The following is a 15,443-nucleotide window of genomic DNA, read 5'->3' on the forward strand; positions in this document are numbered from 1 at the left end:
TGCGGCTGCCAGAGAATCTTCAGATCTTGGGACGGCAGCGTGCGGCGGAGACACAGGCAAGTTTAAACCTGTTTGGTAACTTTTTTATGTTTTTGCATATATCTACTGCTTTCAAGCAGTAGATATATGCAAAAACATAAAAGAGCCCCATAATACATAGTACATAGTATCAGGTTAGTCACAATTTGCAAAAGCTAACATTTTTTTCCATAGATGGGCGTAATAGCACATAACAACTGGCCAAAGTACATAGTCATAGTGTATACAATAAACGATAAAGAGCAAATTCAGAAGATTTGTCTCTAGGTTCAATATGCTATTCATTTATTTTTTAGCATCAGGTGTTCCCTTTTCTGTGTAACACTAGCAGGCTGACAGAGTTGGCAAGCAAAATATGAATTACAAATAAGGCAGTATTTATCATAATTTAATGCCTACTTAGCAAGCTTGGGATCTGGAAGTTAAAACAAAATTTTCAAAGATGCCATTTGTCACTGTATACCTGCATGTTTCCTTGCAGATTCTTTGAATACTAATTAGCATTTTCCAAAGACTGCACATAATTCATTAACAGGTGTTGTTGTGCTTTTTAATTGATATTAATGAGCCTATCTTTAAGGTTCTAAGCACTATTAAATTCGTACATTAGTATAAACTATAGGCTAAATACTAATTACTAAAACAATTATTGACCACAAAGTTACAAATATAATTTTACAGTATGTTACCAATTCACCATTCAGAGTTTTCATTTGTGCTTAACATATCTTAATTTTAATAAGCTTAATGGTGATGAGCAAGTCTTCAAAAGAAAAAAATGTCCCATCTGAAAGCTAATTGAATCGGATGATTATTCTGCTAATTTTAAACTGATTTGATTAAATTCTAGAAAACTAAAAAACACACATTTAAAAAAACAAACATTTTTTGAGCACTGTGTTGTCAATATGACAGACATCAAACAACAGTTTGGGGAAAGCAGACAACAAATCACTGGCTGCATCTGGAAGCAATAGTTGAAACCAGCCTCTCCACACTTCTGGTTTATAGATCTATTTCTTTCTTATTAAATGAAGAATATGCTGTTTGTTTTTACTAAACATACATACACTAGTACTTTATGTACAATAACTATCTCAACCAATAGGCCACACCACTCTCTTACAACTGATGAGAAATTTACCACTCCATTTTCTGTAGGAAATTTTAATAGAGAAACTATTATTTATTGTGGGTATTTGCTATAAGCCTCCGAATATAGGGGAGGAGGGGGAAGCAAATCTACACTCCCAAATAGAAATAGCTGGGAGGGAGGGCAATGTAGTTGTGATGGGTGAATTCAATTACCCAGACATCAATTGGGCTAATGGTACCTCAGGATCGACAAAGGCGGGCCGATTTCTGAACTTGTTGCGAGACAATTTCTTGGAACAGATGGTGGAGGTTCCAACTAGGAAAAATGCCATCAGGGATTTAATAATTACTAACAATGGGGAATTAATAAAGGATATTGTAATTGGGGAGACACTGGGTAGTAGTGATCACAATGTGATTACTTTCAATATTAAATACAGGAAAGGAAAGAGGGCGGGACGGACAAGAACCCTTAATTTCAGAAGGGCAAACTTCGATAAGTTGCGCAAAGTAGTAGGGGAAATAAAATAGTATAACTCATTTCACAACCTAAACTCAGACCAAATGTGGGACTGCTTCAGGAACACATTACATATACTCTTGCTCTATTTTATATATTTTTCATAATCTTTTCAAAATCTTAAAAAATAATAATAATATTAAACAGAAAGCTCATCCATGCTTCTGTGTGTTTATTGTACTCATTACTGTCTAATAAGAAAGCCCTAGCACCATCTGTGCACTTGTTGACTGCCCCTGCAGTTTGAAGATCTAGGCAACAAAAGTAGGGTGTGTCTCTTCTCAGTCATTCAGCTTACTCACTCAACCGTTTGTTTGTGTAACATGATCTTGCTATTTGCAATAAACAGCTGAAACAATGGAGCTTCAGATTTGAAGTCACAACCTGTTGGTTGCAAAGGCTGGCTTGCTACAGATATATGAAAACATTATACCGTATATACTCGAGTATAAGCCGAGATTTTCAGCCCATTTTTTTGGGTGAAAAGTGCCCCCCTCGGCTTATACTACCTTGTTTTTAGTCAGCAAAAGAACTGCAAAACACAGCGGGAGGGATTTATCAAAACTGGAGCAGACAGAATCTAGATCAGTTGCCCATAGTAACCAATCAGCTCCTCTTATTTCTATTGTTAAGCTTTTAAAAGTTAAGCTTTTTGTTATTGATTGCCCATGACCTGCTAGAAGATTCTAGCAGGTGTCGGCCAATAGGAAACAGTTGGGCGGAGCTAGCTGTCACTGCTAGCTGCACCCAATTGTTTTTTATTATAATTTTTTTCTTTTTTCAAAACATCTTTATTTATCTTTTTAAATTTAATATATATTTAATTTTTTTCACATTTTCGCCGGCATTCGGCTATTCACTCACTGACGTTTGGGGGCCTATGAGAATAGGGGCGAACAGCAGCGAGTGAGCTGCTGGAGCTTCGGCTCAGCCAAACATGCCGAGCATGTTCAGCTGACCGAAGTGCAGCCGATGTACGGCTGAAGTCAGCCATACTGAGCCGGTGTAAATAGCCGAACGTAGTTCGGCTCACTTCACTTTGGCTGGGTTATTCGCTCGGCTGCCTTCAACAGCTTTGTGAGTAACCCCCTAGGTGTACATTCCTTTATTATCAGGAATTTGCCAACTGTGCTTCCAGAACTGATGGTATAGAGCAGTGGTTCTCAACCTGTGTGTTTTTATTTTTTTAAGATCCAACCAGTCTCCCTACCTTACAAGAACTGGAGTGGATCCTCAGCCTGGGGTCCAGTGTGGGCTGCTGTGCTGTGACAGAGCTCCATCCATGTGTGTATTGCTTGTACAACCCCCTTGCGTGCCCTGAAGTGAAGCCAGGCGCCAGAACGTGACATCACTCCGGTCCAGGCACCTCTACAGGACATGCGAGGAAGCTGTAGACAAGGCAGATATGGACTGAGCTCCCTTGCAGCCAAAGCTCTACCCAACCCCACCTTAAGCTGACACTCAGCGCCGGGCAGCATATGAATGGCTGCTTGGCACGAGAACTAACAGTGCTGCGCTAGGGGGAGGCTGAGAAGCCTCTCACCTAGAAAAGTGGAAGACAGCGATGACCCACTGAACACGCGGTCACAACCAACTTTTGGGTCATGGCCCACCAGTTGAGAACCAAGGGTATAGAGCACAGATGCAGCCTAAACACAGTAATGTAAACCCACTTGTATACCATCAATGTTTACTGTACCTCATGCCAGACATGACAGGAGCCCTGCTGACATCCATCACCCTTTAATCATGTCCATGCACAAATGCTGCTTTTTATTTTCCTTGCACGTTACTGGGTACTCCTGATAATAAAGGAATATACACCTAGTTTTATTAATTCATATATAAGTGAAGATATCTAAATATCTTCAACTTTAAGAGGGCATATTGAGGGAATTCATCAAAACTGGAGCAGCCAGAAATAGGAGCAGATGCCTAAGTGAACCAATATCAACCGCTGCATTATATAGGAAATAGAAGAGAAGTCAATATACGTCAGGAAAATGCTATCAAATGCAAAGGATATTTGTTCTCTTTGCTTGATATTAACTTTCATATTATAGAATATGGTGACACATTCCACGCTGGGTAACATTTCACCTTTACCACGTCTCATATAAAAATTAGTAACCGCAATCAACTGTCACCTAATTTCAACTGTCATTTTTTTGTAACAAATTAAGCCAAATAACTGTCCTTTTACTGTAAATATTGCCCTTGTACTCTTTTTCAAAACATTTCTTACCTGTTAGTTTATCTTTTTCCTTAGGAATGTTTATATAGCACAGGTGTGTATTTTTATAATTTAAGCCACATATTTTTTTCCTTCTGGTTTTATATTTGCCCCCTTCTCCTCCCAGCATATTTTTTCTACTCTTAATGTTTGAATTAAATATATAATGAAAATATTAAAATAAATTGTCATACATCCAGTACAGGGTATTTATATTATGACTACATGGGTATTTAATATCACATTCATCTAAGCTGTAATTGTAGCTTGTGAGAATAAAAGTAGCTTTAGGTATACAGAGAATGGCAGGGATTGTAGACAGGCACCCTGCATAATAAATAGTCCCTAAAGCTTATACAGTAGTCAGACAGGCATGAGTCACGTTCATTATTCATTAAGGCAACTTCTAAAAATGTCATAATTCTCATATGAGCAGGAAGGGAAGTCTGGCTGTGCTGGCCTCTTCTATCACACGCTCTGTGCTACTGTGATGTTCGTGTCTGGCTATTTAGAACCTGCATTTAATGCGGCAGGAGGCACTGTTACTGGCAGAAAAATAATTTTCTCAGTACATATACATTTTTATTGAGCATTTACCAGCTTTCTGGCAGTAGACCTAATACTCTTAAATAACTGTTGTCCTATTAATACACCCTTTCTTTTTTTATTAACTTGTGAACAGGCTCACTCAGAGAACATAACAGCGCAACAAGCCATTTTTAAGCCATTATAAAAGATATACACTCTACTATTTTACCTTTCCTCTTCCCACTGCATTAGAGAGTGCACTGTGAATCATAGGAGTCCTGTGTACTTAACATTAACAAGCTCAGAGACGTCTTGATTTGTCTGTATTAGAAGTTAGTAAAGTTCTAAGCAATTTGAACATTCATTGTATACAGTATATATGTCTATCAGTAACTTTATTTTATTATTGAATAATGTTCTGCATTTAATTATGAGTCATACTATACACTTCCACGAATCTGCTTAGTTGTACACTCTACTTTTTATCCTTTCCTCCTCCCACCACATTAGGGAGAGCATTGTAAATCATAGGAGTGTGTACGCAACAGTAACAAGCTCAGAGACATCTTCAGTTGTCTGTATTAGAAGTAAGAAAAGTTCTAAGCAATATGATCATTGATGTTATATATACATATAAGAGTAACATTATTTTATTATTGAATAATATTCTATATGTAATAGTGAATCATATTATACAATTCTACGAATTTGGTTGTTTTACTGTTCCTAGAATTCCAAACCCTTACAAAGATATGCAATTATTAGTAATAACCCTATACACCTCAATGGGGAAGAACACATAGGAAAGTACGCTTTGAGAAGGTTGCACGCATCACACATGAGAAATAACTTGCACTATCAATTATTATTATTATTATACAGGATTTATATAGCGCCAACAGTTTGCGCAGCGCTTTACAATATAAGGAAGACATTACAATCACTCTAATGAACTCTTGGAGGCGAGCATGGGAGGAGTTGATGAGGGAGCTGGAAAGCAGGAGGTCTTGTGAAGAGCGGAGGGAACAGTTAGGTAGATACTTTGAGACAAGGTTTGAGATATAGCCCGGGGCAGAGTTGTGGATGGCTTTGTAAGTGGTTGTTAATATTTTGTAATAATAATTATGAGGGCTGTTAGTTAGAAACAGCATGTGCATTATATTCCAGATCAAGAAACATTATTATAATACAGAGTTTATGTAGTAGCAAGCGTTTGCACAACCCTTTACAAAAATAAAGGGAGACAGTACAGTTACAATACAATTCCATACATGAGAATTAGGAGGGCTCTGCTTGTGAAAGCTTACAATCTACACTTTATAATTGTACTGGCATGCCAAAAAACAAAGTAAAAAAAAACTCAAACAGAAAGGGAGAGATCCAATTTCACACAACATGCATATGCTGAATGATTTCAACAACAGAGATGAGCAAATTTCAAAAAAATGTGCTCTGCCATTAGTCTGCACAGTTTACTGCCTCTGCCATTCTATCTGCTGGGTTGAATCTGCTTTTTTATTTATTTTTTAATCATGCTTATAACATCCCATGAGAACTCGAATAAATAGTGATTTAGACATAATTCAGAGAAAAGCTTCCCTAATGTTAACCCAACAGGGGTTAAGAGAATCCAGCACAGGAATATAAAGAGAGACAAATTCATGTTTTTTTAACCCTTAGCTATAGGAAAGCAGTGATGGGTGCACACAACTATTGTTCCTTGTCTATGGAATATAATTCAGTTCTAAGGATGAGCATGTACCATGTAGCTTCATTTAGAATGCTTTAAACTATAAACAAGATGCACTTCTGCTCTGAAGTGCATATTAAAAAAGCCAATGTGAACAGTTTGGCTTCCTAAAGCCAACAAAAGTCATACACTACATAATAACAATTAATATTATAGGTTACCTGCAGACAGGCTGGAGCTCTCCCCTGGGGCTTATTCACATCAACTGCAACCAATTGCCAGCCTCCGGCTGCATCTTCATGGAACATCTTGTGAGAAAAACATAAGCTGGCATTAATGCATATGTATGAACTGTACACTGAAAATAAAATGTTTATATATTTAAAAAAAGAACTTTACTTTTAAAAATAATAATAGAATATATAATTGCTACCCAAACCATAAAGTGAAATAGTTTGATACATAAGTGTATTCATAACAGATTACATTGTATTGTTTGTATTCTGTGTACATTGCAACTTTTCACTTCTGAATTTCCTGCCGGCTGTGACCCCCGAAAACGAAACTAAAAGTCAGATGCCGGCATCTGACTTTTAGTTTCGTTTTTGGGCCGCGTACAGCAGAGGACGCCGCGGGCTCGCAGGGACAAGGTAAGTGACACTTTGTGCATTCCTGAGTCTGGCTCGGGGTTACCGCTCCCGGTATTGAAAATTAACCCCGAGCCAGACTCGGGAATACCGCCAGGGAGGTTAAAGGAGAACTATGAGGTGAGTGCTTTTCACTCACCTCATAGTTCTAGCCGACCTGTGACAATGAGACTGTCACAGGTCGGCTTAGTAGATCGGGAGGTGAGCGAACACATACCGGCGTTTGCTCACCTCTCGAACCAAAGAGCCGTGACAGGGGAGGGGCTGGATTCCCCCCTCCCCGCTCCGATCTGCCAGCGCTGACTGGCAGAATGGACGGGGGAGGGGGCGGGTACAGCTGGCTCTGCCTCTAGATAGGCAGAGCCAGCTGTCAGTGACAGCTATTCTGCAAAAAGGGATTTTTAAAATATAATCCTTGCAATGCACATAGATTACCCAGAGAAAATAGTTTTTTCTTAACAAAAAGTGGAGTTACTCTTTAAATAGATGGTACATTCTACAAAAGAACATTTTAGCAGTGATGTTATTTCTTTCATTACTTTTCTCCCATTCAGCTGTAACTGAGCACTTTGTAGCTTTATTTTCCCTGTGGAGACAGTTCCTGGCTATACCAGTGTCTAACCATGCAGCTTAAGCTATAAAAAGTGTGATACAGTTTTCTAAGCCCAAAATTGATGTGTAGTAAAATACCACTTCTTGAAACATACTCAGCTATTTGCCTTAGCTTAAATAGTTTTTCAACCCACACAATGTCTGAAATTAAATATAGTCAGCGCTATCAGCCTGATGTCTATTTTACCTGGCCTAAAAAATGTGACAATGTGTAAATAAACATGTAAAAGAGGATAATATATCTACTAATAATAAGAAAAAAATGTGCCCCAGTGTCTATACAGGGAAAAGACAATTTTTGCTGGTGATGCCTAAAGGCACAGGTCTACTGTATCTAAAGGTAAACCCACCCCTGACTTACAGAATTGTCCTGTAATGCCCTAAATACATTAGATATTAGTTAGATATAAACAATGAAAGCGAATCTAAAGCGCCAAACGTTGACCAACAAATGAAGGATAATTGCAGGCGAGGATTACTAGGGGTGCTGCCCCAATTTAGCCTGGGAAGCTGCAACACTATGGGAGAATGGGTGTCATCCAGGCTTGCCTACTATACGTTTACCTTGATTCACTTTTGTGAGTATGTTTTTATTGTTACTCCAATTTATATCATTAAAAACAATCTACACTAGGGTGGGCGCCCTTCTCTTTTGTTTTCTCCCATTAGTTAGATATATACTGGGGGGGGATTGTGATCTGTCAAATTAGTTCAATATTGAGCACTAGTTACCTCATCTCTACTACATGGTAACATCATAGGATAACAAAGATACTATTTGACAGGAAGAAACCCTTAACAGTAATTTTCTACTTATGTTTCATCCTACCAAGATTCATAGAAGTTTGTTTTGCTGGCATTAACATGGCTATAAGCTTTACAATAAATCAGATGTGTAAGGCTAAACTAAATTGACACATATGACCACGAGGGACCGTGTTTCAGATCATTTGACCTTAAGCAAATGTCTTGCTGAGCAAAATCTGACATGTTGCAAAAAGCATTTCACCCACTGTGTGCCTTGAAAAGATCTTTTCAATTTTCCTTCATAGCTACCCTCGAGCATGAGCTGGAACATAGAGCTGCCTCCCTGGCTGCTCTGTGTCCTGAGGCTTAGGTATTAGAATTCAACACAAGAAAACTCTTCCTAGACAAGGAGAAATGACATGATAGTTTATCTACAAAAGGTGACATTATTATTATGCCTTTCTCATGGTAACTGACCTAAAAGATTGTATGTCCTTCTGTCCTTTTGAAAAAGGAATGCCAGTCTTAATTTGTTTATGAAAAAACAAAACACAAGTGAATAAACTGATATTAGACATAGCTAAGCCTTTTCAGTACCCTAACCTACATCTTTCTCGTTGGGCCTGATGTATGACATCATCAGAGGAAAGATCTTAGACAAATCCTAACATTAATCTGATTCAATCTTTTCCACCTGTCATTCTGCAGTAATGATTGAAATTGAAACTGCAGGGACATATGGGAGCTGCCATTAATGAGGAAATCAGAGGGGCAATGGTCACCTTAATCTGACAATTGCTACCTTATCAACTGTCTGATCTCACACTCTGCCTTCCATTCCTAGGAGTGGAAGCAGATGACAGTCAGCCACTGTCAGATTTCAGGTTACCTCTGACCTCTAGACACTAAAGCTTATGTGTTGGCTAAATAAAATGGAGATACAGTATATATATAATCCCTAGTTAAGTCTACACAATTTTATAATAAAATGCTGACTTTCTAGATTCCTGCATAGGCCTAGTTGACACGTTATTTTTTATTTTGCCAGAGGCATATTATTCCCTCATTTTTATACTATTAATTAAAATAACTGTCAGAAAAAATTATATCTGTCAATAAGATACCTGCCAAAGCCTCACAGCTACTCCCTAGGCTGATCTGCCAAATTACAACAGTTTCTTGTAACAACAAAATGTGCCTGCTCCCTCAAGCCCCCCCACCCTATCTAGTGCTATTGGTCCATCATTATGATTGGCTGCCTCACTGAACAATAGGCCCCTACACAAAGCAGGATGGGATGGGCAAGCTTTGACAAAACTAGCAAGTATAGGAATCTTTGCAGATCAGAACAATCCATTATTTGGGCATAGGAGCAAGCAGTGCAGGCTGCCAATTTTTCTGTGCATTTAAGTACTGTAGTTAGTACAGCCCATTGCTACAGTACATACAATTGACCCAGACATTATAGAACTAAGAATTTTGTGTCTAAATGCTGAAATAAGTGGAATTGTCATGTGCAGTAACCAAATGTTAGTTATTTTTTTCAGTGTGGAGTAGAAAATAAAAAAAAGATTTGTGCTACTGCAACATCAGAAAAGCAGCACATACTAAAATCAGGATTATCTTTAATCCTTCACGGGTAGTACGGCATCAGAATATAAGGTAGTTAAGGTGTTTAGGGCAAAACTTTGATTCTTAATCCTAACTGCTATGATTAGAAACCTGGAAATTGGTCTCAAATGCATCCGGGAGTGGTGTTAATTCTTTGCGAATTTGGACATCTGGAGAGCATCTGTCATGCGCTGCTCCTTGTGAGTGTTACAGTGCTGGGGGCTGAATGGTTCATACGCCTTATATTCTATTTAACAATTAGCTGTAACTTAGACTTCATTCCACATAATACTTCTCACCAGCTGACAATATTTTGTTGTAAGTGTTTTTAAATAATCCACAGAATTATACAAATCTTTTCTATTATTTATTATATTATTAAAATCTATTTTAAACTCTTCTTATATATCTTTTTTCGCTAACTTTATACAATATTTGTTTTTAAAATTAACTTATAATACAGGACATAGGTTTCCTAGAGCGCTATGGGTTATCAAAAGAGACAGCGCAGCAGAGCAGCTGGTTTGCCGTTCCCTTTGTCTTATAGAAAACTATAAGACAAAGGAAAATTATCACTGCGGTGATAATTCCTTTCAGTATGAAGTTGGCTTCTTTCCTCACAGCTTAGTATCAGTGTGAAAAAATAGACTAGGCCTCTACCTGCTGGATGGATAGAAGACTACAGAATATAAATAGAGATTTCATTTTTACTTGACTAAAAAAAAGGAAAATTATTTTTAAACATTTTATTGTAAACATTTTTTTTTTTTTTTTTCTGACAATATTAAACTGAAAAAGAAAATATTCATAGATTTATACAACCAATTCTGACATTTGTAGATAGAAATGTGGACAAACTTGTTGGAACCCTTACAGGTTATTGAAACAATTACTTATTCCTCCTGAAAATATATTAAATTAAAAGCAATTGTTTTGTACTGTTGAAAATAAAAGCTGGCACACAGCGGTTTGTGCTGGCTTTTCTATGCCTTACTGCTTTGATCCCAGGAAAAGGGGCTTCAGCTGAGCATTGCTGTGGTTAGCGACAGGTGGTTTGTGAGGTGTATTTCCTCTCTGTGTACGCTAATTGTATCATATAGTCTTGGTGTCTTTGGTGTGTCATAGAGAAAAGCAAAAAAAAGTGTCAAAAGAGATAAATTATTACTTATTCTACAAAGATATTCTAAAATGTCTTGGACAGATTTGTTGCTACCTTTAGAAAAGATTTTAAATAATTGGATCACAGTAATATTTCAAAGTAACTGCTTCTTCTAATGTCTGCGAAAATAAGACTATATAGACTTGTATGTAAAAAATAAAGCCTATAAGGTAATAATGCTATATCTCCAAGAAGCTTGATGTTCCTCTGACTACAGTTGCAAATAGTATTAAAAAGTTTACGGTGTATGTGAGTGTAGCCTCACCTCCCTGGATGTGGCCGTAAGGTGAAAATTGACACCAGGCTAAACAGAAGAATAGTGCAAACGGTAAACAAAGAGCCAAGGAAAACTTCCTATTAGATACAAGCTAAACTCTACTGAATATAAAGGTGCATCAGTGTCAAAATGCACATAGACTCAAAGGAAGAAGCTCCAGGAGGACTCTACTGTTGAAAGAAAAAACATAAAAAAACTAGACTGGAATTTGCTAAAATGTATATTGACCAGTGACAATGCTTCTAGGAGAATGTCCTTTGGACAGATGAGATAACACTTGAGATTTTTGGCAAGTTACATCAGCTTTATATTCACAGATGAAAAAATTAAGGTTTCAAAGAAAAGAACACAGTACCTACTGTAAAACATGGTAAAACATGGAAGAGGCTCTGTTATGTTTTGGACCTGCATTGCTCTGTCAGGAGTGGGGTGCCTTGAATCTGTGCAGGCAACTATTAAATCTTCCGATTATCAAGGAATTCAGGCTTGAAACGTACTGCCTAGTGTCAGAAAACTCTGTGTCAGTCGCAGGTCATATGTCCCTCAACAGGATAATGACCCAAAACACACGGCTAAAAGCACTGAAGAATGGTTAAGAATAAAGTCATGATTTATTTCTAAATGGCATTCTGTGAACCCTGATGTGAATCCTATTATACATTTATTGAAAGAGCTGAAACATGCTGTCTAAAGAAGGCACCCTTCAAACTTTAGACAGCTGGAGCAGTTTGCTTAAGAAGAGTAGGCCAAAGTATATGTTGGCAGGTAGGTGCAGACGTCTCATTGAGAGCTACATAACATAAGTGGCTTGTTTGCAGTGATCTCCTCTGAAGGTTGTGCAACAAAATATTACGTTAAGGGTCCCATCTATTTTGTCCATGCCATTTTCACTTGTTTTATTATTTAACATAGTCTGTTGAATCAAAAGTCTAAATCAAAGTCTGATTTTTGTTAAATATAGAATAAACAAAGATGGATGTCAATTTCTTTTGTCAGTTTAAAGTTATAATAGAGAAAACTGTGGGTTTTTCTTTATCATGGAAAGGTGCAACAAATTTGTCCACGTCTGTATCTAAGCTTTTACTGCTACGGTCATCACCATAAGCCCTGATGGACTCCACAGTCACTCTATAATGAAGATATCCAGAAAAAGACTTCCAGGAATGACATAGCTATCAAACAATACATAAAACACTCATTTTTATTCATATATCATTTTAACATTTCCCTGTCAGGTAACACAATACGGGGAGGACATGTGTATATATAATTTCTATATTTATATGCCTGCATTTTTTAACTTTAATTACAGTGTATGTGTATTGTTATGGGGCATTCTTTGTACTACAAACATGGTCAATTTCTCAATGCATTCAGGGTTCTTCTAAGATAGAATGCCAATACATTTGGTGTTTTATATATTGTTTGATGCTTATGGCATTTATGGTAAGTCTTTTTCTTGATGTCTTTGAATAGTTTGTTTTCCTGCCAATACTGTGCCTTCTATAACAGAGGCACATACTGGAGATTTCCCCTGTAGCATCTCTTATGTCTACCCTTGTTGTTTTGCCCCTCCCAGTTTCTGCAGGAGCATCATTTCATTTCAGCAGGAAGGTATGGTCAGAAGGCTTTCTCTGAGAGAATGAAATTGTAAGTTCAAAACTGAATTCTTCTGCTTAATTTCGGTTACCGAAGATAAATAGTTATAGTTATTAACTAAACAGGTGACAACTGTTCGATCTGTACATAATTGCAATGCCTGTTTAATTGAAAGCATAATAAAGATTATTAGGTCACATCTGAATGAAAATAGGAACTACAAAAACAAAGGTTGCAAAGTAAAGTTAGTCCCTTGAATACAGATTAACTATATTTACCGTTGTGGTGGCAGTTGAAGTTGTGCTGCTTCGTGAACCCCACATCTGTTGAAACTGCACTCTAATTTCAGCAAAAGTCTCAATAATCACAGCAATGAAGACATTCTACAAAATATGAGTTGACATTGTTAAGGTGAGCTTTTATTTAATGCTAACAAAAATGATGAACACATTGCAAAAAAATCAATTAACAATCTATTGTACAATACCTTAACAAGCCAAGCAAGGAAGAAAATGAGGGTAATGAAATAGAAATATGAACGCCATCTGGGGAAACTGTCAATTGCTCTGTACATAAGGAAAACCCATCCCTCTTGAGATGCAGCTTCATATACAGTAAATATGCTGGTTCCTGTAAGAGAGAAGCAGGTCTTTAAAAAAATATGTAGATGTGGTATCCTAGGATACAATGTACTGATAGATAACCCTTTCACAGAAACTTCATCATGCAGTATGAGTCAGAACCAGGATAATGGTTTCAATGCACTGTTCCTACATATGAAGTGGAAGACAATACATTAAAAAAGTAAAGGCCAGAAGCAAATAGATATCTTGAAATATCTTGTAATACAAAGTATGAATTGAAGAAGAAAAAAAAAGTTGCTCGCTATGCAATGTAAAATACATACTTTTAATATTATTATATCCTTCCTTATATATAATTCCTAACAACTCAGTAAACATATATACTCAAATAAATGTATGCCAGCAATAATAATTTACCATTTGTTACTATTTTTAACATGCAATAAAATATACACCCCCTATTTACTGTCTGTATTTTGCCTTATGGTCTCCTGAAAAAATATTTTTTATTTCCTTATTTGTGTATTATTTTTCTTAAACCATAACAAGATACTTTTTGGTGACAGAAAATCAGGATATACTATTCTTACAACAAAGAAGGTTCAGATGCATTAAAGCGAAATAAAATTTAATGATATATTGAAAAATATGGGATGTATCACAATATAGGGGTCTATTCACGAAGCTGCCGAAGGATCTAGCCGTAGCTTCGGCCGAACCGTTCCTTCAGTAGAACCGAAGGGGAGCTGTACGTGGCCGAGCGGCTCAGTCGAGCCGAACGCATATACATCGGCTCGGCTGAGCTGCGCTGAAAGCCGAGGCTGGCCGACAGCCTGCTTCTGACAGCTGGGCGGAGCCAGCCGTGATCTTACGGCTGGCTCCGGCCACTTGCAGAGAGCTCAGCATCCCTGGTTACCTGCTAACCAGGGACACTGATCTCCAAACAGCTAACTCTCCCTGGCGCCCCGGGAGTCTCCTGCTTCCGGCCGCCAAGGAGAGAAACACTGCTGTGTCTTTTTTTCTTTATTCTGACACGGAGCGATGTCAGAATAGGAAAAAAAAAAAAATTCCCATTGAAATAAATTGCTACATTACTATTGGCTATTTTAACTTGCAATAGCCAATAGTAAACAAACTAGCATTGTACCCGCCCTCTGCTGCAGTTCTCCATCAGCAGAGGGCGGGTACAATACTAGTTTATTGTTGGCTATTGCAAATTGAAATAGCCAATAGTAATGTAGCAATGTATTTCAATGGGAATTGTTTTTTTTTTCTGACATCGCTCCGTGTCAGAATAAAGAAAAAAAAGAAACAGCAGTGTTTCTCTCCTTGGCGGCCGGGAAGCTTTATCCCATAATGTTCGGCGAACGCCAGAACATGCTATGTTCGAGTCGAACATAGGTTCGACTCGAACGTGCAGCCCATCCCTACTGCCTACGGCAGCTTAGTGAATAGACCCCATAGTTTAATTTTCATTTTTTTAAATCATGTATTTGATAATACCAGCCACCCTTCAGGGCTGGTGATCTGTCGACACTGAGAACTTATCGAGTTCTGCGACCGCCTGACTTCCGGTTTCATTACAACGAAGAAGTTTGCGCAAGAAACTTGTTCTGCACGAGCGCCAGCCAAGGCATTGCCCTATACACATACACCACAGCAATGAAGTAACAAAATGAACTAGGATCACAGTAATCCAGCATGTTATTAATCTAACGTGCCCCAATCAAGCGGTGGCCATATTGGTACAAACCATCCGGCGGCTGTACAGATCGCTTGTAAGTTAACAGCAATCGCCTGCTGTTAAAAGCGCTACCAAGAGCACGGCTGCTGAAGCAGCCTTGTTCTTGTTTTAACGACTTCTGCGGGCCGCCGTCTATTGACCTATTGCGGCCCTGAAGTGGTTAATACTCACCTGATCCCCGGAACCACCGACAAGTGCAGACTCCCATCTCTCACGCTGTCAGAATATGTGCTGTGTGCAGCTTCTGAGAAGATACGCTATTAGCATAGCGAGGAAGTCAGCTGCACATTTTGCATCGCTCCCGCTATGCTGATAGCGTATCTTCTCAGAAGCTGCACACAGCATGCCGGTTTAAGTA

At 38.0% G+C, this 15,443-nt stretch overlaps 1 protein-coding gene across 1 annotated transcript in view; it reads right to left on the minus strand.

Moving 5' to 3' along the window:
* The window catches only part of LOC108798310 (sodium leak channel non-selective protein), a gene marked incomplete at its 3' end in the record, with an annotated part of 337,938 nt that overhangs the window by 162,056 nt on the left and 160,439 nt on the right, over positions 1 to 15,443 (minus strand). The window contains exons 9-11 of the mRNA XM_018570048.1: positions 13,245 to 13,387; positions 13,036 to 13,140; positions 6,327 to 6,413 (exon numbers count right to left, since the gene is read on the minus strand). Coding sequence (XP_018425550.1) covers positions 6,327 to 6,413; positions 13,036 to 13,140; positions 13,245 to 13,387 — 335 coding nt within the window. The remainder of the gene's footprint in view (positions 1 to 6,326; positions 6,414 to 13,035; positions 13,141 to 13,244; positions 13,388 to 15,443) is intronic.

The sequence above is a fragment of the Nanorana parkeri genome, unplaced genomic scaffold (assembly GCF_000935625.1).
Source record: "Nanorana parkeri isolate BGI_ZX_2015 unplaced genomic scaffold, ASM93562v1 scaffold1447, whole genome shotgun sequence".
NCBI classification, from domain to species: Eukaryota; Metazoa; Chordata; class Amphibia; order Anura; family Dicroglossidae; genus Nanorana; species Nanorana parkeri.